Source organism: Podarcis vaucheri, assembly GCF_965113315.1.
Source record: "Podarcis vaucheri genome assembly, chromosome: 15".
Taxonomy (NCBI): Eukaryota; Metazoa; Chordata; class Lepidosauria; order Squamata; family Lacertidae; genus Podarcis; species Podarcis vaucheri.
In genome coordinates this window covers 43,747,962-43,775,893 of record NC_138753.1, presented here as the reverse complement: position 1 = coordinate 43,775,893, position 27,932 = coordinate 43,747,962, and the positions used below count along the sequence as shown (strand labels likewise).

At 43.0% G+C, this 27,932-nt stretch overlaps 1 protein-coding gene across 3 annotated transcripts; it reads right to left on the bottom strand.

Moving 5' to 3' along the window:
• Positions 1 to 665: 665 nt before the first annotated feature.
• On the bottom strand, positions 666 to 26,425 carry ENTPD4 (ectonucleoside triphosphate diphosphohydrolase 4). Of its 3 annotated transcripts, none has more exons than XM_082200440.1 (14): positions 26,298 to 26,425; positions 24,122 to 24,229; positions 22,584 to 22,705; positions 20,627 to 20,806; positions 20,196 to 20,401; positions 17,915 to 18,065; positions 17,717 to 17,820; positions 15,060 to 15,119; positions 14,099 to 14,253; positions 11,260 to 11,426; positions 9,957 to 10,281; positions 4,853 to 4,938; positions 3,115 to 3,276; positions 666 to 2,594 (listed from the first exon to the last, which is right to left on the bottom strand). In XM_082200440.1, exons 3-14 carry the CDS (start codon positions 22,589 to 22,591, stop codon positions 2,366 to 2,368), a joined length of 1,833 nt encoding a protein of 610 aa, XP_082056566.1. In that variant the 5' UTR covers positions 22,592 to 22,705; positions 24,122 to 24,229; positions 26,298 to 26,425; the 3' UTR covers positions 666 to 2,365. The 3 variants fall into 3 exon arrangements, with proteins under 3 accessions (XP_082056566.1, XP_082056567.1, XP_082056568.1); XM_082200441.1 differs by having other exon boundaries at positions 14,123 to 14,253; XM_082200442.1 differs by having other exon boundaries at positions 22,588 to 22,705.
• Positions 26,426 to 27,932: the final 1,507 nt, after the last annotated feature.

The following is a 27,932-nucleotide window of genomic DNA, read 5'->3' as shown; positions in this document are numbered from 1 at the left end:
TGGTACCTCGGGTTAAGTACTTAATTCGTTCCGGAGGTCCGTTCTTAACCTGAAACTGTTCTTAACCTGAAGCACCACTTTAGCTAATGGGGCCTCCCACTGCCGCCGGAGCACAATTTCTGTTCTCATCATGAAGCAAAGTTCTTAACCTGAGGTACTATTTCTGGGTTAGCGGAGTCTGTAAACTGAAGCGTATGTAACCTGAAGCGTATGTAACCCAAGGTACCACTGTATATAAAATTGGAAAGCAAAAGGCTTCAGCTTTTTTTTGGAAAAACACAAAATACCAAGGAAGTTTGATAGTTACACTTGTTGCCTACATTTCTATAATATACTTAAACACTCAGGGCCAGTTACAATCCTGGGTCTTTCGGGGGTAAAGGGTTACAATAAAATTAGATGTGTGGGAATCTAAATAGGCCAAAAAGAAAAGAAAGAAATTCAAAGCATGAGCAACATTTGCAAGAGCAAATCCCCTCCTTAAATAGATGCTCCTTGACCAGAGCACACATGGGGGATTCCAGTCAAAAGATTATAATTAATTTCAAATGTATCCTCCCACTTCAACTTCACAAGCCTGGAAGAGATTCTAATAAGGTACAATTAGGCTAAAATCTCTCACACACCCCCACACCCCTTCATGCATGAGTGAAACCAGATGCTGCTTTCTAAGATGATAAAGCTTGTATTTTATGAGATGTTCACACAAATGCCACTTTAAATTATGAACATGTTCTTTCAAGTAAAAAACAGTTTCTATAGCCAGAAATAAGGACATGACAGCATACATGTTATCTTTCCAGCAGTCCAAGCAGTGTTCCAGTCTCACTCAATTATTTGCTGCTACAAAAGGATCAATAATTACTGCCAGGCCCAAAGACTGAAAGCCACACATATATTAACACTCTGCTGCAGCACAGATAGTGCTACCAAGCACACCAGGTGGACTGCAGGCAAGGCCAACTGCGCCATGTTATGAGTGCATTTCCCAACACCAGTACATTACAATGGCTAGCCAGGTTTGCTCCATCACAATATTGCAAGAATACTGTACATCACAACGTTAACAAACTGAAGAACCCTCTTTCCAGGAGGCAGCTCAGAACCTCAAGATCTATTGCCCTGGTCAGCATATTTTACAAAATATTTTTTAAAGACAGTTGAACAGAGCAAGGGCTTCAAGACCAGCCATATTGGCACTGTTCACTGACACACTCACAGGCAAGCCAAGACACCAGCAAAAGGCTCTTTAACACCCTCATTCCCAGCGTGGACAGCAGCAGAGGACTGGGTGGCGGCCTCGTCTTGCAACGTGCTTTTGCTTACAGCGACGAAGGGTTTATGAATCCTGCTGCTGACTCTCACTTTGCGCAATTCTCCCTGGGTGCTGGTTCCTCTGTGCAGGCCAAGACACAGCAAGCGGCTTAAGAGCACCAAGGGAGAGTTCTGTTAAAGCCTATGTTGCTGTTCACACCAGGAATGAATAGATTAAAGAACCCTTTGTCTGATATCAGTGTGGCTCTGGGGCATCCGGAGTGTGTGGAGCTTAGGGACAAATGAGATATCCTTAGGGCTCCAATGGAGAGCCTCCAGCCCATGGGCTCAAATAAGTCTACCGGGCCATTTCAGCTGGGCTTACACCTGCCCAACACTGAACATCATATGAGTTACAGCCAAAAGGGGGTTTCAGGCATTGTCAATCAGCTGTCTATCAGGATGGGCTGTGCATAGCACTCTGCAAGCCCTGACATTCAACTGATAGTCTGTGCTTTGCAGGCTGTGCTTCTGCCCACAGTCTGATTTCAAACCAGGCAGGCAAAAAGGGGTCACCCAATGTCACTGTGGGCACGAGAGGTGCAGGAAGATAATGGTCTGGCCAGCCAGCCCCATCCAGTTCCCCACCCCTGCCTCACAGGATGGATTATTGGTTAATAAGATCTCCCTCACATCCACAGGAATTTTTTATGAGCTGGCTTACCATATATTGAGAGAACAATCACAGTAGTTGTGTACAGAACAGTGGAGAACAGACTAGTTTGCTTCTTTCCCATTTATTTATTTACTGGCATTAAGTCTTCCCTGCCCCACCCTTTCCGTTCCTCCCTCCACAACATCTCCCTTCAATGTCAAAGTGCATTTACTTTTAAGGTATGAGTTTTTAAAATAATTTTGGCTGATATTCCCTCAGTCTAGCCAAGCGGAGCTGACCCTGCTTTCCCCCCTCAGTTTTCCAGGTACAGGTGACCTCTCAATTCCAACACCGCAGCAAGAGACTTGGGCAACGGTTTCTAGGGATGAGAAAAGAACCCTGAGGCAAAAATGATGGCTTTTTCTTTAGCAAGTCCTAAGACCAGTGTTCAGCAGCTTATAAGGCTCCTGGGATCTTCTGTGGCGGGAGGCCTTCCTCGATCCAGAGGGAAGGGGATGGGCCGCTGTGTAGCATTCGCCGGTGAATCCGTCGCAATCGCAACAGGTACAGCAGAATGGACAGCAGCACAACAAAAAAGCAGGCAAAGAATAGGTAATGGTTGTAAACAAAGGAGAAGCTGCGCCAATGGGAGTGATTGCCTCGGAAATTCTCCTGCTGGATGTCCCTGGGAAAACAGAACAAAATTATTAGCGTGAAAGAAATCTTACAGCAACCCACACTTCAGCAAGTCAGCCTCTGCAAGGGTGGGAGATGCCAGAAGAAAGCTGAGAGGGCAACTGAGGAATATGGTGATTTTTAAGTGGGAAGAGCCCCAACTCCTAAACTGCCCCTTAGAACTTTATGGGGGGGGGAGTTGTGATGTCAGCAGCTGTAACACTAATGTCATCTTCCTCTTAGACCAATTCCTTTCATCCTCTCAAACCTATCTGAATGCCTAGCAACCCAACAGCAAAGGCTGCTGTGCTGGTCTCGAGGAACAGGCCACACAGAGGTGAACAACAACTAGTGTTTACCATTCCATTCGTCCTCTATTCCCACCATCTGGCGGGCAACTCACTAGCTCTACATGATGCTCAGAAACCATCACAGATGCAAAGTTTTCTGGAGAAAATTATCCACTGAAAGGGTTGTGACTAGTGACTGGCTCTTTTTGAACACCACACTTCAGAAAAGCGAAGCCATACCTCAAAGGCAAAAACCGTGTTCGATAGAGAATGGCCCCCAACGTCCATTGCACCTCTTTGTCATAGACCTGCAGTGCAGTTTTTAAGTTGCCATAGTTTACAGGAAAAGAGAAACCGTTGTGAAACACTTCATACATCCAGGCTGACTTAAAGCATTGATACCTACAAAGAATAAACATTAAGAAGTCAACTTCTGCTGTTTTTAAACAGAAGCAGAACTCATTAAGACATAAAAAGCACAGCCTGAAAAGAATAACTGAATTCCCTTGGTCTTGTGCATTAATTGCATATTCAATGGCACACTTTCTACTTAAACTTACACAGACATTCTCTAGATTGCACCCAACAAATGAGGCGCTTATATATAATAGATTATTAAGTTTTGCTATGACAGAGGGAGTGCATCTGCTCCAGCAGGCTTGAACATTAAACCCAAGAGATAAAAAGGTGGGATGAAAGCTTAGGTATTGGCTACTTTAACAAGGCTTTCTCATGTTAATTTTCTGTAATTAATAGACAGTGTTATTGGACTTTCCAGGAATAGATAAGGTAAAAGGTAAAGGACCCCTGGATGGTTAAGCCTAGTCAAAGGCGACTGTGGGGTGGGGCGCTCATCCCGCTTCAGGCCGAGGGAGTCGGCATTGTCCACAGACAGCTTTCCGGGTCATGCGGCCAGAATGACTAAACCGCTTCTGGAGCAACGGCGTATCGGAAGCCAGAGTGCACGAAACACCGTCTACCTTCCTGCCACAGTGGTACCTATTTATCTACTTGCACTGGCGTGCTTTTGAACTGCTAGGTTGGCAGAAGCTGGGACAGAGCAACGGGAGCTCACCCCGTCCCATGGATTCAAACCACTGATCAGCAAGCCCAAGAGGCCCAGTGGTTTAGACCACAGTGCTACCCACTCCATTTTTCCAGGAATAGCAGCATTTAACAGATCTGGCACTGCGGATCCGAAAAGTATAAGCCTTTTTCACTAATCAGTCACCTTCAGGAACACTAAGATATGATTCATAAACTCACTGGATCATTACTCTCCTCCCGAGATGGAGAACGTCCCCTCACTACTCCTCCAACGTGGAGGTAAGACCTTGTGTGAACCACCAGATGCGCAATGGGATTTTATGGAAGCCCAGCTTATGTGGGGGAAGACTGAAGTTCACAGATCAGGCATTTGCATTACAGTCATACCTCATGTTGTGTTCCACTCGTTAACGACTTTCATCTTATGAACGCGGCAAACCCGTAAGTGTATACTTCCGGGTTTGCTGCCCGCACATGCGCAGAAGCGATCTTCGTGCATGCACAGAAGTATTTGATTGCGCTGTGCACATGCGCAGAAGAGGCGCTCTAGTTGCGGACTTTTCGGGGTGCGAACAGCAACTAGAGGTACCACTGTACTAACCAGCTCGTGTAGGAGGTCAGCCCCATTGTTGGGTGGGTCTCTCCCCTCCACCACATGGGAACTGACTGCAACAGTCCTAGTGGTTGTTTGCACTAGAACTATGTTATACGAAATAGCTATAAACGTACAGCATCCGTTACATGCTTATGAAACGGTACTCGGTACTCAACCACAGTTTATGGCTAGTAGTTCAGATGGCAAGAATGAATGCTTCTGGGTCTCCTTGAAGTGTTTCCTTCTAGGAACTACTGGTACAATTTGTTCTCGGCTCTTCTCTCCCCAGGAAGGATGCTCAAGCAGATCCAGCCATGAGGGAATACGAACACTCACTTCAATCGATGAAGGTCTGCATGCGAGGCATAAAGACCACGGTCCAAACGTTCCCTTAGGACTGACCACTTCGTTGCACAATAATCCTGAAAAAGAAACACAAAGAATGTAAATATATACATTTTGAAGGCAATGTGAAAATATGATATAGAAAGTATTATACATTTTTTTAAATATATTTATTAAAGTTTCCAATTTTTTGCAAACAAAAGAAAAAACAAACATAAAAATATTAAAAACAGTTAAATTTCACACCTTATTTTCTTGTAACTTATTTCCCCGACCTCCTCATACCTCCCCTTCTTGCATACCCAGTTTGAATTATTTGTACAGCAAATCCTTATCTCAACATCTTAGATTATTATAACTTTAAATTCTTACTTACAAAAAGAAAGTCGTTTTATCATAGTTACAGCTTGAAACCACTTAATTTCAATCCAGCATCATTCAACATTCCTTAATTTTACATTATTTTTGTAAATAGTCCTTAAATTTTATGGGACTTGCAGAAATGACTGGCAGAATCCGGGACCAGGGAGAAGAGTCGGCAGAAGAAGATTGGAAAAAATTTATTATATTTTATACATTTTTTGGAGGCAAGGAATGTAATGAAATATTGGGGGCTAAGAAAATTGAGGGCTATTGCATTAACCAGAGAAGCTGCGCAGTATATTGGACAGAGTGTTCAACCTCAATTAGGAAGAGCAGGGGACTTCTGGGTTAGCGCCATTGGCAATGGCGGAGTTCCTCTGACCGAGAGGAACCCGCTCCGCGAAAATCGGGTCTTGCCGCCGCGGCGAAGGGGGAGACCCTTCAAAAATCCCAGGCGGAGGAAGCCTGGGAACGTAGGATTCGGCTGACACCAAGAGCGCCTCCCCTACTCGCAGGGAAACCCTTTTTCGGGGATCCGAAGCGAAGTGGGGTGAGTGGCGCGGTGTTTTGAATCGACCGCTACTTTTACGGAGTGAAGCCGCACAGCCGTTGCCAGAGAGCGCTGACTTTTTCCTGTGGACAATTGGACTCTAAACAAGTACCTGTGAGTAGAACGGAAAATTGGACTACAAAACATTTTAATTTGGCACCGAAGCGGGAAGGTTCTAAACAGGAAGTCCGCCTTCCGCTTTTGTAAATAGATTGAAGCAAAAATTTTGCAAGCTAAGGTCTGGAAAGGCGTATATAAAGGACTAAATTTCCTTCAGTTAAAACCACCAAAACCCTTGGAAGCAGGAGGGGGGGAATCTTAGATTGTTTAAGCCTGCAGGAGAGAGAGTAAAGAAAGATAAATTTCCACTGTCTCAAACCTGGGAACGGGGTGTCAGAGACAGAATTTTTGGGGAAGTTCATTGACTGTGAATGGAACGTCTTTTGACAGATAGTTAAAAAAGAGAAACACATTGATTCCAATGTTGCCTTTTGCATTCAAAAGAAACAAAATATTTGAAAAATGAAAGTAATTTTCTTTTGTTGGACCTGCTTTCAAAAGATGGATACAAATTGAAATTGTCTCCTCTAGAGGGAGCTTGTTAAACTGTTGCTGGAGTCAATCTGGGGAATTTCACAGCTGTGGAGATTAAGGATCGTGAGACCAGACTCTGACCTTGGATAAGAATGTGTTTAGAAGAAGTTTTGGTGCTCGCTTTTTGCAAGACAAGCGCTTTGTTGGAGCAGCTGCATGAAAAGATGGATTTGATGACTGTTGCAGTCAATAATTTTGGACAAACAGGGAATACTCATATAGAAACCATTCAGGAACCAACCCAGGAATCTGTTTTGACAGGGCAAGTGCAAGTGCAGAAGATAATGGAGGAGGTTGCTGTTGAACCTCAAGTAACACAAATGGAGAGACCCGAGGCCCTGCAGGAGCATAAGCTGCTGTTTTTGAAGACTGAACCTGGAGAAAGTCAGATTTGGAGAGAGGGGGTATTGTTTGGTTTGGAGATGGGAAGCTGGATGGATCCCCCTAGGCAGGGACGTTTTGGCTTTTGGGATTTGGTTTTGGGCCAGGGGGGGTCTGGAGTTGTGGGGGCTCTTAACTTTGGAGGGACTTTGAAACATGCTTTTAAATACTTTCTGGATTACAGTGCTGACTGTGGAGAATGGGCTGACCTGTCGAGGGGGGACGGAGATATTGTTGGGTTGGAGTCTCCCTGAGACCTACTCCTCAATGAGATAGGAAAGAAATTAGGAAAAAGATCAACAAAAGACAAGGTAAAGTGCAGGTATAAACAAGAAGAAGATCTGCAGAAGGGACATGGAAAAGACTTAAGAGCCTCGGACATAAGATCACCAGGTTGATGGACTATATGGAATGGATAGAAAGGACTGACATAACCCGAGACCAGGAAGAAGAGACGTTGGATGAAGATTGGAAGAAAGTTTTTTTAATTTTTTTTTTTGAGAATTAGTGTAAAATTAATGAGTGTTAGGAAAAATGTTGGAATGAAACTATTTGGCTTTAGTAGAAATGATATAAGGAGTTATGTATAAATAAGTATTAAGTTTTAAGTTTTAAGGCTTTTTATGGTAAGATAAGGTTAAAATAAATTAAGGTAAATTTAATGACAGAATATAGTGAAAGATGGAAAGGATTTGCTGAGTTAATTAATAGGTTAGACTGTTAAGATAAATTATACAACAAAAATTGAGAAAGATGGAAAGAATTTGCTGAAACAATTAATTAAACTAGAATACAAAAAGGGAGGTGTGAGGAGGTCAATGAAACAAGTAAATGAAAGATAAAGATATGGAATATTGGATGTGTGTTTTAATGTTATTGTTCTTTTTTGCTGTATTGTTGTAGTGTTTTTTATGTTTTTCTTTTTATGTATTGTAATGTATGTCTTGTTAAATTTTTTGTTGTTTTCTTTTCTTCTTTTTTTCTGTAATTTTTAAACATCTAATAAATATCATTTTAAAAAACTAATTAGGAAGAGCAGGTTCAAATCCCCTCACCGTGGGAAAATGCACTATGGTCCAGTCACCGTCTCTCATCCTGACCAACCCCAACATTATTGCAAGGATAAAATAGAATGGTAGGGAGATATTTCTGTATTTATCTATCCTTTATCTCACAGAATTTTTATCCCAATCATCTACAAATCTCAGGGTTACAAAAATTTTAAAACAGTAATATATCCATATTTAATAAACAAGAGCTGGTAAAAATATTAAAACTATTAACATATACCCCAAACTGCCTAAGTACTTAAAACTAACTAGGAGCGGACTAATAATCCCCCAAATGCCTGTGCAATCAAACAGGTATTTGCCAGGCACCAAAATGCCAAATGGCATACTTCATCCACAACTGGGCCACTACCACAGAGAAGGCCCTATCCCACGTCACTACCAAAGCTATTGCCCGTGGTGGTGGGACAACAAAAAGTGCCTCTCTGCCTTGGTCTAAGGAACTGGGGTGGCTAATTAAGGGAGATGCATTATTTCAGATATCTGAGCTCACCAGAAGATGGACCTAAATATTAACAACATTTTATACAGCAATTTTACATGCAAATTGCTTCATAATCAGTGGTTCTTGAAGCCACTCTACAATGTTGTTATCTTTTTTTGAAATACACTAAAGCATATGGGAGCAAAGTTAGTGACACAGCAAATGGATATGCAAGGCTGAAGAGAATGAGTATACAGGAAGGAAAGAGTAGGAAAAAGGTTTTTTTGGTAAGGCATCCAACCTTCACTTGTTTTTATTTACTATTTTACAGACAGGAAAACTTAAGGCTGAGAGACAATATCTTGCCCTAGGTCAGTGATTCTTAACTGGTGCCCAAAGGGGGGGGGGGCATGATCTACAAATCTTGGGGGTGGGGCATTCAGAATTTGTGGGGGCAAAGGCAGATTTTAGGCAGCCCTTTCTCCCTTCTGCCAGCCAGCAGGGAAGGGTTGTTACACAGTATAGTGCTCACTGTGTTCAGAGGATAAAATTAAAGATAATCCTTTTCAAAACTCTTTTAAAAAGCAGCATGCAATAAAGAGGAGTCAAACATGAATGCCCCTCCCTGCTTAGGGCAAAGCCCAACAAAAAGTAATGCACCTCCATCCACTTACAATGAGACTTAAATATGTATGAAGAGCTTCCAGGAATGAAACAGGGTGGGGGTTATAACAGGAATACATACAAGGGAGAAACAGGTTCTCTAAATAAAAAGAAAAGTGTCAATTGGGCTCAAATAAAAATTGAGCACCTTTTTAAAGAACTTGCTTCTCCCTTGTCAGTATGGGCTTTCAGAGCCTACTAGCTCAAAATTACATCTCTTTCCATCTCCACCACCCATCTCTGCTCCACCACTATGAGCAACTGCATTATCCCTCAGCCAGGCTCCCTTCAGCCACTCTTCTTGCCCGAACCTCTTCCCCAGTTTGATCACAGTAACTACCACCCCCTGCTGTTCCCTCTCCATGAAGCCGAAAATTAAGGAGTTGGCTGGTGAGGATTTTATTGAACATATGCAGGGAATCTGTGTATTGCATGTATATGTCTATACCTCTGGAACCCACCCCGTTACATATCATACAAGCGCTGTCTCTATTGTCCTTTTTGGTACCAACTGAAGACCTTCCTTTTTCAAAAATCCTTTTAAGTGAATATTCCGATCCCAGTTTGTATCTGTATTGGTTAGGAAATCTTTCTTATTGATGGGTTTATTGTCGATCGCTTTGGAATGTTTCATGGAAAGCAATTCATAAATGAAATAAACATACCTATATAGCAGAATGTTACCTTAATGATAGAAACTTAGGACTCTCAGAACCAAAACTCTTCAACATCAATCACAACTCATGTACATGTGTAATAAAGAGTAGCATTAATTTTATTATATTTTGCCCTGCCCTCCTTCCAAAGAACTCAGGGTCATATAAAAAGCACGCTCTCTCTCTTACACACACACACACCCCACCCCCACCACTGCCAATTTCACTTTCACAACAACCATCTGAGGCTGGTTAGGGTGAGAGAAAAGTGATTGGCCCAAGATCACCAAATTAGCTTTGTGGGTTCACTGAGAAGATGACCCCTAGCCTCCCAGGCCCTTGGTCTGACAATCTAGCTGCCCCTTCACCACCCAAAAGCAGAGGGACCTTTTACCTTTGCAGCTTTAATAAACTTAGCAGCGATGTACTCTCCTCCCATCCGCAATACATCCTCGGTACAGTAATAGAACTCCGAGAACCCATAGAACTCGCTGTTCTCAAAGTGCACAGGAGGCTGATAAATGCCATTCAAAGAAGTCTGCGTCTCATTTGTCTTATTCATGAAAGGTTGAATAACATCACGGCACAAGTGAAAATCTCCTGTCCCTCGAAGATGCATCTTCTGCCCATTCTGCTGGATTTCATCCTCAGCATCCAAAGGCAGGCAAGGGTCTAAATAGGGGGTATCAGAAGTCATACCAATCTGTTTGCCTAGAAGCCTGCAACAAAGATTGAGCAAAGTTACATGTGCAAAAACCGTTTACAGGATACCAGATTGCTCTGCCTTGGAGAGTGGTCCCACCTGGCGCTGTGTCAGGTGGGCAGGCACAAATTGGGGAAAGCAACACAATGGCAAAATCTGTGACTTCTAGTAGGCCTGTGGTGGTCAATGCAGGATGCAACTACAACATCCTTAACAGAGGACCATTCCACCTGTGCTTAGCATCCCTGACAGACAACCATCCCACCCGTGAAGGAGGGCCCACCACTCCCTGAGGCCGGCTGTTCCAGTGCCACACAGCTCCTCCCATGAGAAAGCTTTTTCTAATGTTCCTCTTGCGTGGATACGCGATCGGGACACTGGTCAGCAGGGCTTGCTGGCAGTCCAGAGGGTGGCAACATGAGAACAGGGTCTTTTCTGTGGTGGCTCCCCGCTTCTGGACTGCTCTCTCCAGGGAGACTCATCTGGCACCTTCATGGCATATTTAAGCACTAGGCAAAAGCATTTCTCTATAACCAGGCTTTGGCTGAGTAAACATTATACAGCCTTTAAATCTGTTTGTGGGCGAGGGGATATTGGTTTGTTTTTGTTTGTTATGTATTTTGTGTTCTCATTTTGTGAACCGCCATGTGAAGGGCAGTATATACAAACTGAGTAAATGGCAATATTAATCATAATGATGGCTGGGAGATAAGTCAGATAAGGAAGGGCTAGGGAGACACGTAGCAGTGAGGCTTCCAAGTTCCTTGGAACTGAGGTGTGAGGAAAGGGGTGGGGGCAGAGCGAGCCTGACTGGAGTTCCAGTTGAGCCAAAGCCCTCCAGGGAGAGGGTGCTGGGAAGGAGCTTATAGAATCACAGTATTGGAAGGGACCTTCATGGTCATCTAGTCCATCTCACTGGGGAAGATTTAAATGTTGACATGTACAGGAGGGAAATCATTTGGATCTGGAAATCAAGTTAATCATAGAATATTACCTGTTTCTAAATACTGTGGTGGTAAATATGCTGTCTGCATATCTCTGCCGGGCAGCATTTCCACCAAAGCCGAGGAAAGTTGCCACATAAACTCGGTACACATGTTCAGTTTGGTGAGCATCACACCCTAGATTAAACTCTGCAAGTAGGTTCTTGGCCACCTCCTCCTGCAGATCCCAAAACACGAGATTAAAGAGGCATGAGCAGCTCTGCTTTGTGTTGTGTAACACTTAACTCTGAATAGAGGGAAGTTATTTCAAATCTGCAGCTCTCTAAACATTTTCACAATAACTTTCTCTAGAGGAACTCTTTGTACTCAATACCCAAGTGTCAAAGCGGGGGACCTCCAGATGCAGTTGGACTACAACTCCCATAATGTCTGGCAATCAGACATGCTGGTTGGGGCTGATAGGAGTTGCAGTTGATTAACATTTGGAGAGCACCACATTGGGTAGCCCTTGCTAAAGAAAGCAGCACCAACACCCAAAACTCTGCTAGTTGACCAAATCTGCACAATTTATGATCCTGGTTGCAGCCCACCCATGGGGGAACTGTACATGTTCTTATATTCACCCGTTAACTCTTGCCTCTTCTTTTCCTTCCCTCCCTTTGACATCTTTACCACATATAAAGTATAAATTACTGAAGGCAAGGGGCAGATATATTAACTTCTGAATGCCCTGGAATTATTACTCCCTCCATGGGACAGAGAAATCTTTGAGGAACATGCATTGGGGGCAGAAGAAATGTAACCTGGCGCAAAAACCACTTAATAGCCCTAGAGGTTAGTCTCTAGAGCAAAGTCCAGCAAAACCTCCTTTCCTGAATTACTTTTGAAATTACTACAGAGACTATTTCTACAGAGGCATTCTCTTTCTGTTGGTTAAAATGTTCATGTGAAATATGACCTGCCAGTTGGCTTAAGAGGACACATCATTAAGAGGCTGAAAACAAATAAAGGATGAAGCGTGTTTAAGTAATTTATCAAATAAAGTTATCTACAGCTGGGAGGTTCTCCATTTCTGAGAGGTTTTCATTTTACTGTGATCTATTTTCAACCCTCCATCTCACTGATTAATGTGTTGCTTGAAAAGCGGAGCTACATGGCTGCCTATGGGACTGAAATGTTAGGAATGCACTGCTTGACTCTTAAGATAGGCAAGAACCGTGTGGATTTCTGAGAGTGCACCGTGGATGCTGAATTTTAAACTATTTTAAAGCACATACCAATAGCAAACTTAGTTGGTCTCTAAGCTGCTACTGGAAGGATTTTTTTTAAAAAAAATCATTAACTGTCAATGTCATGCAGCAATTATTCCATAAGCAACTGTTAGAAATTAAAGTGGAGATGAGTAAAATGGTTTTAAAAATTGTATTGTGTAAAGCTGAGGCTGGAGAAGTTACAGAATACTTGGAGAAAATGCTGATGGAGAACTGCCAGAAAAGGAGAACGGAATGGTAAAACTGGAGACAAGAGAGGATGAAATCCAGAGAACATCCACACAGATGCCTGAAGGAGTGAAATAGCCAAATGCTGGAGTTATGATGTTGGAGGAGGCGGTGGTGTGCATAGATGGAGAGCATAAGAAATATCCTGAACTGGAAGAGATAGGGTTGAGAAAGAAAGGAATGTGATTGAAACTGGAAGAAAGAGCTACTACGTCTCCTGCAACATTTTTGGAAAAAGAACGGAAGAGGAGAAAAATTCTATTAAAAAAAGGATTGACAACCAATAGCTACAAGGAAATGGGATTGGAAGATATGAATTTGGGAGTGGATTAATGACTATATAAGAACTAAATAATTATGGACTGTTGTGTTAATACATAACCATAGTGAAGAAATTCTGGAATGAATAAGGACTGAATGTTTCTTAAAATTGGAGGGAACGTTGTGATGTTGGACTAGAGGAGGACTATTGTTGACTCTTACAGATGATAATAATAATCGAAGAACCTCCTTTGGACTTCTTGCAGTGAAAGAAATGAACAGGAGAGTCCCAGATGGAAAACTAGAAAAAAGCACCTAGCAGAGGAAGGAACAGCTAGATACTACTCTAAATTGAACATTTAACTGTTTTGAAGAACTATAGTATATATAACTGACAGATAGATAGTTGGAAGTCCTTCTTATCTACTTTTTTTTCATTTCCACTTTATTCTTTTCTTTAATATTCTTATTTGTTTTCTTTCCTTTTTCTTTCTGCTTTGCTTTGGTCTTTTGTATTATTTGTGGCTCTCTATTCAGGGTTAAAGAGGGGCTAACATGCTGATGAAGGTTATTGATAATTGACAAAAGAACCTGCATGAGGCAGGGAAGAGAATCTCCCAGGTGAGAGCTGTGTGACAAGTTAAGATTTATCTGTGAAAGAGGACTTCGTATTCTTTTTTCTTTCTTTTTTATGTTTATGTTTTTTTTTAGATTAGTTGGTTTTTATTGCAATGTATTAGGAAAGGTCTGAATAAAACTTTATAAAAACAAACCAACAAACCAAATAAATAACACCCACAATCCATACACCACCGCATATTCCCACCAGAAGTGTCACAATTTAAATGGCACAATTCAAAATGGGGGTTAAACACCAGGAAAAGTTAACGGTTGTGTAGCATAATTCAAGGACATTTGTATTAAACTGACTGATGAAATGAATCATGTACAGACAGACTGCTTAGCTGATGGGACATCAAGATGCAACCTCCTCTCGTCTTGGGGTGAAGATGTCACGTAGTGAAGCACAGAACTCATAACACGCAAAAGAAAAAGAATCAATGGTATATGGATTAAAACACAGGAAAAAAACAAAAGGAAAAGAAGGAAAAGTTGTACAGATAATAACCTGCTGTGAAGAGGCAAAGCTTACAGTTTTAGGGACTTCGTATGCTATTTGAGTTGACACACCACCCATGTCAAGTATACCCACAGTCCTCTTTCGAAGAATGGCTTCCTTGTTTTCACTGCCAGGAATATGCACCTCCACTACAGCATCATCCTCTGAAAGACAAGACGTGAAGGATGTTGAGATGTGGGGGCAAACCCTTCTGAGGATCTGAATTTCAAACATTTGCACTGCCATACAATGTAGAAATGGCAATCCTGCAATGGCAGCCTAATGCCAAGAGTTTGCTAGGCTGCAGAGTTGACAAAAACATGCAATTCTTGGTATAACACTCTTGAGGAGGACTCTCGGTAAGCTCTCTGAGCATAGTGCCCCAATGATCCCACATCACAGCCATAATGATAAGAGTCCTGGAAGGTAATAGGAAAGTTAGCTTGTGGTGGGAGAAAATATGTGCTATATATTTTAACAGTATTAGGAAAGAAGCTTGGAGTAAAACAGGAAATGTTGCAATGTCATTCTAAAGTAGGCATATTTAGAATGACTTGTATATTGTTTTCAAAAATGGTAACACAGAGCTGGGAAAGATACAGAAAATAGCAATGAAAATAATACAGTATGGGGTTGAAGCACTTATTCAAAGTCGCCTCCATACCTCTCAAAAGCTTATGTTTTTGGGGCTTCCTGGTGCATGTGTGTGTACACACACACACACACAGCCTTGTTAAAACTTCTGTAGCTGAAAATATTTAGGGTATTGTTTTATGCCTTCTGTTCTCTAATAGACACACATATTTTTAGACTCTATATCTTTATTATGGATCAGAATCCACCAAGCACAGCTGCTGATCAACTTTTATTCACAGCTGCTGAAGGATATTGTCCACTAGCAACAGCCATCGGACCATCAACACCATTTCTCCCTTTGGTAGGCTACATAGAGTGCTATTAAGACACTTGCCATCATCGGTATGCTCAAATCTTCCAAGGACAAAGTTGATTCCAATCCATGCATATACTCCTAGAAAATTTAAGAGAACAATTTTAAGTATTAAAAGTCATTGAGAAATAGTAAACTTAATTAAAACAGTATTATAACAAGGGCCCAACGAGACTTGCCCTTGCCCAGTCACTTTCACCCCGGGAAACCAGATCTTTACCACTGAATCGGAGCAAATACCAATCAGGTTTACTTTGGATTGATGTTTGCTGCAATTTATTGCTAAAGAGCGGGTTTTCTGGAGGAAAATGGCAGGGCAAGGGTAAAACTGCATTCTAGGCACTGGACAACTACAAGTCTGGATGAGCCCCAATAAACTTGAGTTGTATGGAAAACTACTTTCCTTTTAAAAAAATTAATCCAGACATGCTACTTCTCAGGTACATGGTTAAAAAAAAGAAAAACAACAATTCCTCACTGGCCACAATGATGTGTGAAAAAAACAGAAAATTCCAGCCTCTCCAAGACCTTCTAAAAATCTATGTACAGTCATACCTTGGCTCTCGAACAAAATGCGTTCCAGGAGTCCATTCGACTCCTGGAACAGTTACAAAATCAAGGCAAGGCTTCCGATTGGCTGCAGGAGCGGAAGACACACCAGACATTCAGCTTCTGAAAATCATTCGAAAATGGGAACACTCACTTTCAGGTTTCGATCATTTGGGAGCTGATTTGTTCAGGAGCCAATGCGTTTGAGAGGTACGACTGTACTGTAGTATGAAAGTGCTCTGCCCAGCGATTCCAAATGTTGCCACCAGAGTGTGCTCTTGCAGCTTTATAGTAAAGGTAAAGGGACCCCTGACCATTAGGTCCAGTCGTGACCAACTCTGGGGTTGCGGCGCTCATCTCGCTTTATTGGCCAAGGGAGCCGGAGTACAGCTTTCGGGTCATGTGGCCAGCATGACCAAGCCACTTCTGGCGAACCAGAGCGCACACGGAAACGGCGTTTACCTTCCCGCCAGAGCAGTACCTATTTATCTACTTACACTTTGAAGTGCTTTTGAACTGCTAGGTTGGCAGGAGCAGGGGCCGAGCAACAGGAGCTCACCCTGTCGCAGGGGATTCAAACCGCCGACCTTCTGATCGGCACGTCCTAGGCTCTGTGGCCTAACCCACAGCGCCACCCACGTCCCTCCAGCTTTATAGTACAAGCCTGCTAATGAACAGCTATAAATAACAGAACACAATGGCTTAGCTAAAACAGGCGTGGGGACTCTGTGGCCCTCTCGATGTTGTTGGGACTCCAATTTCCATCATCCCCAGAAGGATGATAGGAGTTGTAGTGCAACATCTTCTCGAGGGCCACAAGGCACAGGAACTATGATGAGGGGAAAGAGGTGTATTGCTGGAAAAAACAAACAAGGGATAAAGAAAGGCTTACAAAAAAATAAAGATTCCAGTATCTGTGATGTGTGCAGTGAATTAAGCAGTCAGCTAAGCAGACAAAGAAACACCTGATGACTTATTTATGTTTTTCATCAAGTTTTTATGCCAATTTTCTTCTTGCATTTTGTACTCTGCCTTGATTTTTTTTAAAAAAATCAAAATATAGAATATAAATATATAAATTTTAAAAATAAGAGAAATCTAACTAAGGATGCTACAAGAAATACAGGTGAGTTGCAAAAAGTGCATTTTACACAGTGTAATTGTATTTGAAAATAATGGAGGGTGTGGGGGTAAACAGTGTTTGGTTATTCAAAGACATTTAAAGGTAAAAGGACCCCTGACCATTAAGTCCAGTTGCAGACAATTCTGGGGTTGTGGTGCTTATCTCGCTTTACAGGCTGAGGGAGCCGGTGTTTGTCTGCAGACCACAAACAGCTTCCAGGTCATGTGGCCAGGATGACTAAGCTGCTTCTGCCGAACTAGAGCAGCACATGGAAACGCTGTTTACCTTCCTGCTGGAGCAGTACCTATTTATCTACTTGCACTTGACGTGCTTTCGAACTGCTAGGTGGGCAGGAGCTGGGACCAAGCAACGGGAGCTCACCCCATCGTGGGGATTCGAACAGCCGACCTTCTGATCGGCAAGCCCCACGTCACATTTAGAATCTGCTTTATTCAGATCAACTGTTGACATTCCACTGATGAATCTCCAATAAAGCCCTTTCTCAGCCTCTCTCGATACTGCACAAATCCAGCTGATTTTACTCTTATATCATGCAGGGAAGACTTCTCATCCATTCATTCTCCTTCCCACCAAATATATTCTACCTAAAAAACCAACCACCAGACTAACACCCTCAAACTCCCTAACTCTGTTACATCCCTGGATATTTTTTTTAATTTATAGTAGAGAGGAAATGTAGCAATCTAAGGAGCCCCTGCCCCTTCAAAATTAACTTCCCATTTGCCTGTGTTTTTTGCTTCTTAAAATTGGAGTGACCTGGTATCGACACAATCTGGTTGTAGGCTAACTAGGTATATAGACATCCTGGAAAGGGACATATCTCTGCTCTCCTCATTCTGTGTTGTGATTCACAGCATCTCTTACAATTGCGTTTCTTGTAGCAGTTCTCTGTCACCCACTGAAGGGGACCTGCTCCCTGGACAGACATTCCATCAGTCTAGTGAATGTGGTTTCAAACTTGTCTTTTTCAAAAGCAGTTCCTTACCTTCTTGCTTTCCTGAAATAACCTCAGCATGCGAGTCCGAAAACAGAAAATCAAAATGCACTGGGATATCAGTTAGCAGGTCTTCTAGTATTGCCTTTTGCTGGCTGCAAGATTCCAAATATGTTTAAAATACAAATAGACCCCTAACATACTCAATTCTCTGTATTAAACTGTAATAGAAAAAAGATATTCAGTCACCTCTCTGGTAAGATTCTCATCCCTGCTGTACAAAGGATATACAGAGGTGTTTCTTTATGTTTTGCACGGGGGACATGTGCAGCAGCAAAGCTCAGAAGTGGGAAAATATAGTCACTGACTTTTTCAGGAGAGGTAGCAAATTCTGAAATGCCTAAAAAAAGCAATGGAGATACATATGAGTATATATGCATACAGCAGAAAGTGGGAGAGTCCAACATACAAAAAACCCCTTAATATTTCAAAGAGTTTCTGATTGTAAGAGTTGGAAGCTGAATAACTTGTTTGCTTTTTTGGTCAATTTTCTGGGTAACATTCAGTATGCCAATCCAATTAAAGACAAAATACTGCCTGAGCAAAAGGATCTACTAGCCACTATAATTCATGTGGCCATAACTTTACTACAAAAGTGATTTATTGGTTTTTTAAAAAGCCTGTTTCTGGAAAGGTCAAGACTGTTGTTGAAAAAACCCACGATATGTGAGCTGAGATTAGTAACATTATCTAGGCAAAAAGTAAAACACCTTGGCTCCCATGCTACAAAGGTTGTATTAGAATGGACCTTGGAATATGTTTTATTAGAGCATAAAAGGCATATATAACTGGAGTCCATATAACGGCCATGCAACCAAATGGAGAAGAAAGGCCCCAAGACATCAAATAATCATTCCATCTATTTGAAAGGAGGCATCCACAGTATGTTTGAATGCCAGGGAAAAGGCCATATTACAGGTACTTGAACGATGCATCTTTCAATTTATGTGTAGGAAAAGCATACGGCTTGAAGTTTAATATAGCACCCTGAAGTTTGCACTTTGAATAGAACTGGTCCACAGATTCCAGATACTTAAAAGCATTTCACTCATTCTGGAAAACAGGACATTTCGTAGGTGGTTTTTTTTAGTGTTCTCCATTTTTTTCTATTTTATTTTTTTTCAAATTGGAAGTAAGTTTCACTAAACAGAGTCTTGTGCCTGAGTAAAAATGCCTAAGGGTATTCCCTGTAAATTTCATAAATATGCCAAATAGCATAATTTCACATGCTATATTGGAATTTTAGGCTACAGCAGTATTTTTTTAGTAAATATTGCATATAAACACAGTTCACTGATGAAAAGAAAATTATGACTTGATCATATTTATTCACATAAAAAATAAGGACACTGAACAGATGCCACAGATCGAGTCTGACAACAAATAAAATCTCAACATAACACGTCAACTTCTATTTATATACCATATATATATATATATATATATATATATATATATATATTTGCTATATATATGCAGGTTTTGGTGTCTTCGGGTGTCTTCCCGTGTAAGAGTCGGGGTGTCTGGGCGACGTTTCGACGAGGTCTCACTCGTCATCTTCAGGCTGGTGCTTTCGGCTTCTTGTTACTGGAACAGAGCAGAATCTGGTGTTTGAGTTCCTATAAATACTGTTGAGGGGTGTGGTGTATAGCCTCCAACGTTCTGGGCAGAGAGGAAGTTCCTAGATTAGTGTGCCTTTTCTTCTTTTGTTCCTTAATTACTTGAGGGATATCTTGAGTGATTTCATGAGTGATATTCTGAATACCATTGGGTGGGTCATTAAGTGTAGATTAGTTGCTAAAGCTTTCGTGTCTTGACCTCTTGAGCTTGTGAAGAGTTTTTCTGAGAAGATGGCTGTGCTGCATTTAGTTGTGCTCTGGCTTGAAGCCGAAAGCACCAGCCTGAAGATGACGAGTGAGACCTCGTCGAAACGTCGCCCAGACACCCCGACTCTTACACGGGAAGACACCCGAAGACACCAAAACCTGCATTCCTGTACCCGTGAAAATCTACGAAAGCATATATATATATATATATACACACACACTCAAGGTAGCTTCCATGAAACAGTCACTGTTAGTTGACGTAACTACCAATAGGTCCTTCCTCAAAGAGTTTTTCTAAAGTTATAACCTTCCAGTTTAATGCACAGGCCAACCAGTGCTGAATTTCAAACCACAGGAAAACAACTCTTTGTTTTTATGTTACAATAGCAAGCAGAACTGTCTGCAAGAATGAGGTGAAGGAGGTTAGAATGAAATCAAACCCCTTGGCTATATGGACTGACTTCCAAGTAAACATGGGCAGAATTGGCCTGCACATATCATCCCAAGTAAAACAGGGATAAAACACAATAAAACATTTAATAAAATGAAACTGCTACATTTTTATAAATTACCATTCTTTTTAAGACATGCTGCTAAGCTATGCCAGGGGGGAAAAAACCAAGTTATGGCCTTTTCTCCAATACCTGGTTTAATTTTCATAACCACTGGTTTGCTGTTTTTGTCCCTCATTTGTTTGATGTCCAGCAAATCATGTGGGTTGCCATTGTGCCTCGGCCACCAATACACAAAGATCCTAGATCCACTGCTACCACAGTCCACCATAATACCATAGTTCAACTTGGGATTGTTGGTATCTGTAGCTTCTGTGTCAGTTACTCGAGCAAGATACCTGGAAGAGAGCATCAAAGTGTTGTTTAGCAGCAAATTTCATTGAAACCAGTGGGACTGAGCTTAAAGAGTCCACAAGAATAAGATCTCACTGCAAATTGCATTCAATTTATAGGGACTAAGAAGCACATTTAAAAGCAAAAACAACTATCCATTACTTGTGTTATTCTCAGATGTGAACAAACACTTTTGGAACATATATTTTTATCTTACAGGATGTTCTTACCTGTGCAGCTTTCTGTCCCTGTAGCCATATTTTACAACAGAATAGTACAGCAAGAAAAAGGCAGCAGCGAGCAACCCAATGACAATAATCTGCCGTAACGTGGTGTTCAATATTCGTGGACACCCTACTGGGGAAATGCTGAAGTGCCAAGAAGCAGGAAACAGACATGAAACACTGATCCTGAAATTTAGAAAACAAAAAGATAGCCTTACTACAGTATACTCACTGACACACAAAGGATCCAATCACTGGATCCCAAATGTTCTAAGCCAGAAAATATGTCATAGTGAATTTAAGTAGATTGTAAACTCTTCAAATAGATGATTCTGCAGTTTCAAGAACTGAAGGAAGACTCCAAAAGTTACATTACTAACTCTTAATTCCTAGATTTAAAATGCTTCCTTACACTTTGTATGTATTTAGAAGATGTATACCTTGTCCTCCTATTGCAGTCATGATGCTCAATTACAGTAATTCTAAAACCTCAATATCATCACTATTGACACTAAAGCAACAATCCAATATTAAGAACATAGATATGCTTAAGTAGATGAGTGAATGCAAGCTAAGTTTGCATAGCCCCCAATACTGCTATGAACACAAGTAGCTGCCTGGGGATAGAGGAGTGAAGCCACAAGGGTGGAGACTGCTGGCAGGAAGAAGAGATGATCAGGGGATATGGCTTAGTCACACAAAATTGTATATGTGGTCAGAAATTTCAGCTCCCACAGTGTAGCCTTCTAAGACACTGCTATATTCAAGAGTTTGTGTACTGTAGTTTCTACTGTAAGTCAAGCAGAGCTTATTAGATGACCCTAGAGCAAGCCAAAATCCTCATATCTCAGACTGCAGGACTACAACATGAGGGGTACTACATTTATGGTATTGAGTTGCAGTAATTAGAGATGGAATCTTCAATTCATTCATCAGTTAGATTAACTTAAGCAATTAAATGCATTTTGATTTACTAAAAGATGCCCCAATTTAATCAAGTAGCAGCTTTTCATTTCAGTTTGAATAAAATTACTTTTTAAATTGTGGAAGCAAGTACCACCATTCTTCTTGTGTGAGAAAGGGCAATGCTTCCTTTATGATGCTGCTTGCTACAGGTGTGCAACATTTTTTCAAAGAACACTTTTCCTTTATCACAATCTCTCAAATGCATATCTTATCAATTCATTTTTAAAGCGTTAAGTAGATGACAAACCTGGTAAAATATTTTTAAAATGATTTATATATGTGCTGTTATTTCCAAACACCTTTTACCCACTTTTCCAATTTACATGCAATGCCACTGTGAGTCCTTTCCACTGAAGTCAATTTCAAGTACTCACTGCAGAATTCCCATTGGCATCTAGTTGGCCAGTGTGAGAACAGAATGCTAGAATAGAATGGCCTTTAGTCTCATTCAGCAGAGCTCCTTTTGTGTTTTATATTTCTTCATGACACAAGTGCTGAAAACAAGCAATGGAAATTCAGCACCTTTTGTTATTTATTCATTATTTGTACCTATTTGTATCTTGTACAGTTCAGTATTCAGCTGTAACAGTTTACAGTGGTACCTTGGGTTACAGACGCTTCAGGTTACATACGCTTCAGGTTACAGACTCCGCTAACTCAGAAATAGTACCCCAGGTTAAGAACTTTGCTTCAGGATGAGAACAGAAATTGCCCAGCAGCGGCGCAGCAGGCCCCATTAGCTAAAGTGGTGCTTCAGGTTAATAACAGTTTCAAGTTAAGAACGGACCCCCAGAACGAATTAACTTCTTAACCCGAGGTAGCACTGTACTTGTTAACAAGAGAGGTGTTTTGTCTCCAACTGTACCTTCATCAATAAAAATAGTGCAGGAAGTGTCAAAATTAAGGGAGCCCAAAGTCAAATAGACTTTTAAGTCCGTTTCATCCCCATCAAGCACTCAGCTTATTCCTTTCACCCCGACAGTATTCAGATACTTACCTACCCATTTCAGAACAGTTTGATCAGGCAAGGTACAGTAAGAGAGACTTCTATTGTCAGCCAAATGTTACAGATTCATAAGACACAAACATAATCCCCAGGACCAATGGTACAAATAGGAACTGAAAAGAAAAGATTGCAGTGATATTAAAAAGATGGTACTTTTATTCAGATCCAACATCTGATGAGCACAAAAACTAAACCAATGTAACAAATTATTAGCAATGATCCCTGATCTATATCCTACCCTTCTTTCAAAAAGTACAGGATGGTGTGCATGGGACTGTCCTATTTTAACCGCACAACTAGGCTAAGGATAGTGAAGGCCTCTCAGATACATCTCTAGCAACTCCATTCACCAAACCATACTGTGTGAGGGCATGGCAATATGAAATACATGTTCTGAGGGGGACAATTCATCTCTCATATCTGAAGCAAGTGCACTAACACAGTTACTTACAAATTGGAGGTACAGGCAATTTTATTATTATTAAATTTATCTCACCCTTCCTTCCGAAGAAGCCCAGGGCTAGCTTACACTACTTCCACTGAAGCTAGCAAAGCAATGTGAGGTTATGTAAACTTCCCACTTAACTGAATGCAGTCTGATACTTGATGACCTTCCAGCATACATTTGCTGAAATTCATCTTCTGTATTGGTGCAATTTGATGCTGAAGCAAGCAACAAAACTGCTAGCTTCCAGCTATAAATAACCAGCAGAACACACTATTTTAAATAACATTTCAAAACACAAAAACCCACATTATACAATCAAGGCTTTAACTGCAATAAGATTTCAAGTCTTGTTACCAAGTTAAACCCTACTTTCTAAACAGAATTTGAAGCAATTGGCAGGGTGTGGGTGTGTGGGTGTGTGTAAAGAATATATATAATGATTACAACTTTACAAACTAGAACCTTGAATCAGAAACAAATTGGCTGCTAGCAGATGCAACACTATCACAATATGTTCAAAAAATCCATTTCATGCATGTATGAGAATTGCCTGACATCACTATGACATCAGTTGAAGCATTTTCTTTTGCCCACATTGTTTGATTTCAAATTGCATGGACAAAGGCACAGATTTTGATGGTGTCACTCAACACACTGATTGGCAGCACCTGCAAACCTTGCTTTCAGCATAGATCAATTGCACTCAGAAGCTCTGTTTGGGAGCTGCCATGTGGAACAAATCCCAGCAGGCTTGCCTTTGGGGCAACACTTAAAAGGTACCACATACAAAATTTGCATGGGAAAGAACATTTAGAGGAGAATTTTAAGGCTTCCAACTATTTCTCTGCAACTGTGTTTTACCTGTTCCACACCTGATGTCATATGTGGCATCAGGTACGGGGCAGGTGGGGAAATGGTCTCATGGGCCAGAGGTTTCCCAACATTGTTGAAGGCATTAATGCAGACTCTGCAGTCTTATTATGAGTAATTTCCACTTAACAATTTATGGTTTGAAATGGAACTCCAAGTGTGCGTGTTCCAAATTATGACACCGCAACATGAAGTACTTATAATTACTTACCTCTGAAACATTGTGACCTTCCGCAAACTATACCAGCTATTTAAAACAAATTACATATCTTAATAGTTCCATGCAAAGAATGCTGGAAGAAGCCATATCATGCAGAAACTAAATGGAGAATAGAAGAAAAAACAAGATATTAAAATGGGATTTTCATTAAAATCAGCAGATCTGCTGAACTTAAAAACCAAGTTACACTGTCAGTATAATACCCTGCTGCTAGGTTACATTTACCGTATTTTTCGCCCTATAGGACGCACTTTTCCCCCTCCAAAAATGAAGGAGAAATGTGTGTGCGTCCTATGGGGCGAATGCAGGCTTTCCCTGGAGGAAGCTATCCGCAAGCCTTGCAAGCCCGGCGGGAGGTCCCGCTGGCTCGCAAAGCTTGCGGGCAGCAGCCTGCAGCCCACAAGCTCGGGGGATAGTGGGGAGGCGGAGCACCGCCACCCCGCTATTCCCCAACCTGATCTGAAGGCTGGCGGGGGGGGGGAGAAACAAGCTTACCTCTCCCCCCCCCGCCAGCCCCACAAGCTCGGGGGATAGCGGGGAGGCGGAGCGCCGTCACCCCGCTATTCCCCGACCTGATCTGGAGGCTGGTGGGGGGGGGGAGAAGCAAGCTTGCTTCTCTCCATTGCCAGCCCCATAAGCTCAGGGGATAGCGGGGAGGCGGAGCGCCGTCACCCCGCCATTCCCCGACCTGATCTGGAGGCTGGTGGGGGGGAGAAGCAAGCTAACTTCACTCCCCCCCCGCCAGCCCCACAAGCTCGGGGGATAGTGGGGAGGCGGAGCGCCACCACCCCGCTATTCCCCGACCTGATCTGAAGGCTGGCGGGGGGGGGGAGAAGCAAGCTTACTCCCCCCCCACCAGCCCCACAAGCTCGGGGGATAGTGGGGAGGCAGAGCACCGCCACCCCGCTATTCCCTGACCTGATGTGGAGGCTGGGGGGGGGAGCAAGCTTGCTTCTCCTCATCGCCAGCCCCATAAGCTTGGGGGACAGCGGGGCAAGCCGCTGCCCCACGGAGGCTAGAGAGGCTGTCCCTGAAGGCAGAAGAGGGAGACGGAGCGCTCCGTCTCCCTCTTCTAGCTTGGGGATGGCTGCGCAAACCTGGGGGGGAAATAAATTTTTTTCCCTTGATTTCCCCCCCCCCCAAAAAAAAAGCTAGGTGCATCCTATGGGCCGGTGCGTCCTATAGGGCGAAAAATACAGTAACAGCACAATGAAGCAAGAAGATCCCAGACTTGAAAGGATGGAGGTCTACGAGGAAGAAAATATGCAAAAAGGTTCATCTTTCATCTCAGGATTAAAGAATACTTCGTTTTTATTACACGTCTGCATGATATGTAATACATGGGCTCCTACGCTTTAAGACATTAAGAATTACCTTGGCTGCATCTAACTAAAGTCCCTTGCTAGCCTCTTTTTTTGCTAAGCTAAAAAGCTCCCAATGTTGCAACTTTTCGAACTAGGGGAGCTGATGCAGCCGCTGGATAATATGCCCTTTTCTGCACTTGGTTCTTTCCACATAACAAGCATGAGATTTTTGGGAAGCTGACGGCTATAGCACAGGGACAGGGGACCTCTAGCCCTCAAGGTGCTGCTGAACCACAATTCCCATAATCCCTCAGTACTGGCTATGGGGCTGATAACAGCACAACAACATCTGGAGGGTGACAGGATCCAGCCCAGGACACAGTTTCCAATAGCCAGCCAGCTGTGGGAAGCTGCTACACACACTTCATGTTTCACCGCAGTTTATACGAACGCTTCTCTCGGTTCACCCCTGACACCAGCCTGGCCATTCAAACAGAGGACTTTCCTCCTCCTCCGCAGGAACGAGGGGCGCCGTCCGCCACAATGGGGGGGGGCACCCACCCATCGCAGCGGGCGCTTCCCGCACGGCTTTCCCGCAGCCCCGCCGCCGAGGCCCAGTTACCGGAGCATCGGGGCTCCGCCGCGGACCCCACACCAAACCCTCGTTCTCCTCAAAAATGGCTCCGAGAGGCTCCTCCCGCGCCGGGAACCTGCCCTTCCTCCCTCCCTCGCCTTTTCAGACACGGCGGAAGGGAAGCCGGCGGCGGCGGCGGCGCCACTGGGGCGAAGGAAGAACCCAGGAGTCCGAGCTGGCCGCGCAACATACGCGCGCGCGCTGCCCTCCCCTCCCCGCCAAAATTCACCTCAGCCGCCTCCTCTGCGGCTGCTCCGGGCCGCGCGCCGGGCGCCGGGCGCAAAGCGACACCTCAGCCATCCTCCACTTCCGGGTCTCGGAGGACCGGGCGTCGGAAGTGACGTCAAATGCGATAGCCGAACGGGGTGGGACCCAAGAGCCGCCTCAACCGTAGAGTTGCAGTCGCCTCAGGGTCCCTTTGGGCTCACTTCCGGTGTAAACATAGATCTACAAACATAAAGAAAAGGGGGGGAATCTCTTTCATTTATCACATTGATATACCGAGATGGCGACTGGCCAGGGGCGCTTCTTTCGCAGGGCATCATGGGAGTCTGGCTCGGCGCAGGGGGTGATGGGACTTTGGCTTTGCCTCCGCTGCTTTAAACCGTGGATCGGGCCTTGGCGGCTCAGTAGCCGGGGAGGAGGAGCAAAGCTTTCCCCGACTGCTCGGGCGCCGCCGCCGCAAGACTCCCTTCGAATGCATTTGCCGCAGCCCCAGTTTTCCCTTCCGTGCAGGGATAGGAAGAATCGACGCGCGAATGCAATTGGGGGAATTTCCCTTTTTTTTTCCAGGAAGGAGGGAAAAAAGAAGGAGGGGACACCCGGATTTGAACCGGGGACCTCTTGATCTGCAGTCAAATGCTCTACCACTGAGCTATATCCCCTGTCCTGTGGGCGCTGAAGAGCTAGGAAGGATAGTTGTGACATCTAGTTCTTCCATCATTTCACCTCCAGCCTCTTCCAGTAATAAACTGATTGGCTGTTGTTGTCGTGGCTAACTATAATTATGCTTAATTTTGTATTCTGCATAATAGGTAAGTGCATTGTTTTCTTCTGTGTGATGGGGGTAGAGCGTTTGACTAAGGAACCCTCCCTCCTCAAGGAAGGCTTTTAAGTCTATATAGAATCTAAAATTACTTGACTGCACTGCTGATCACCCCATAAATATCCCAGTCTTTTCTTTAAAGGGCAGTGCTGTACTTTAGTGGTGTTGCAGCATGGGCTGTGAGGAGAACTTAGTCCCCATTCAAAAACAAGTGCCGCCTCATTTTTAGCTGAGAGGTAGAGTGCATACACCAAGAAGATCATGACGAGAGCAGAGAACTCATTCTTCCTTTGATTTGATTTTGTATTCTGTGTGATAGGTTGGATTATTTTTGTTTATATGTGCGTATAACTCAATAATCAAACATATAACTGATGATGGGAAAAGTTCCCTAGTTCAAATCCTGGCTTCTCTTCATAGGGAAGGAGCTCCATAGTGGAGTATTCACAGAGAGCTACTGTTGGAGAAGGTGGACCAGCAGTCTGACGCCCTGTGCAACTTCACTTGTCTGTGAACCTGTTCCTCAACCTAGTGCCCTCCAAGAGTTTTTGGATTCCTGCATTGCAGGGGGTTGAACTAGATAGCCCATGGGGTCCCTTCCAGCTCTACAATTCTATGATTCTCCTATCATTTTTGAACTCCTGTCGGCCTTTGGCTAACTGGAAGGCACCAGGCTGGGGAAGACCATAAGGAGAGTTTGTCATACAAGTCTGCTTTAAAAGTGTCCTGCTGCTGATGTGCAGCCTTACTGCATCCAGTGCTGCAGGATGGTTTGCATCCGTCTAATACAGTGTTTCCCAACCTTTTTTGGGCAAAGGC

What these genes read in the sequence shown, in the direction of transcription:
- ENTPD4 (XM_082200440.1), bottom strand. An exon ending in ATTTGAGCATACCGATGATG is followed by an intron (nt 14,254 to 15,059) that starts GCAAGTGTCTTA and finishes CTTGTCTTTCAG; the next exon opens with AGGATGATGCTGTAGTGGAG. An exon ending in ACACGGTTTTTGCCTTTGAG is followed by an intron (nt 2,595 to 3,114) that starts GTATGGCTTCGC and finishes CTGTTTTCCCAG; the next exon opens with GGACATCCAGCAGGAGAATT.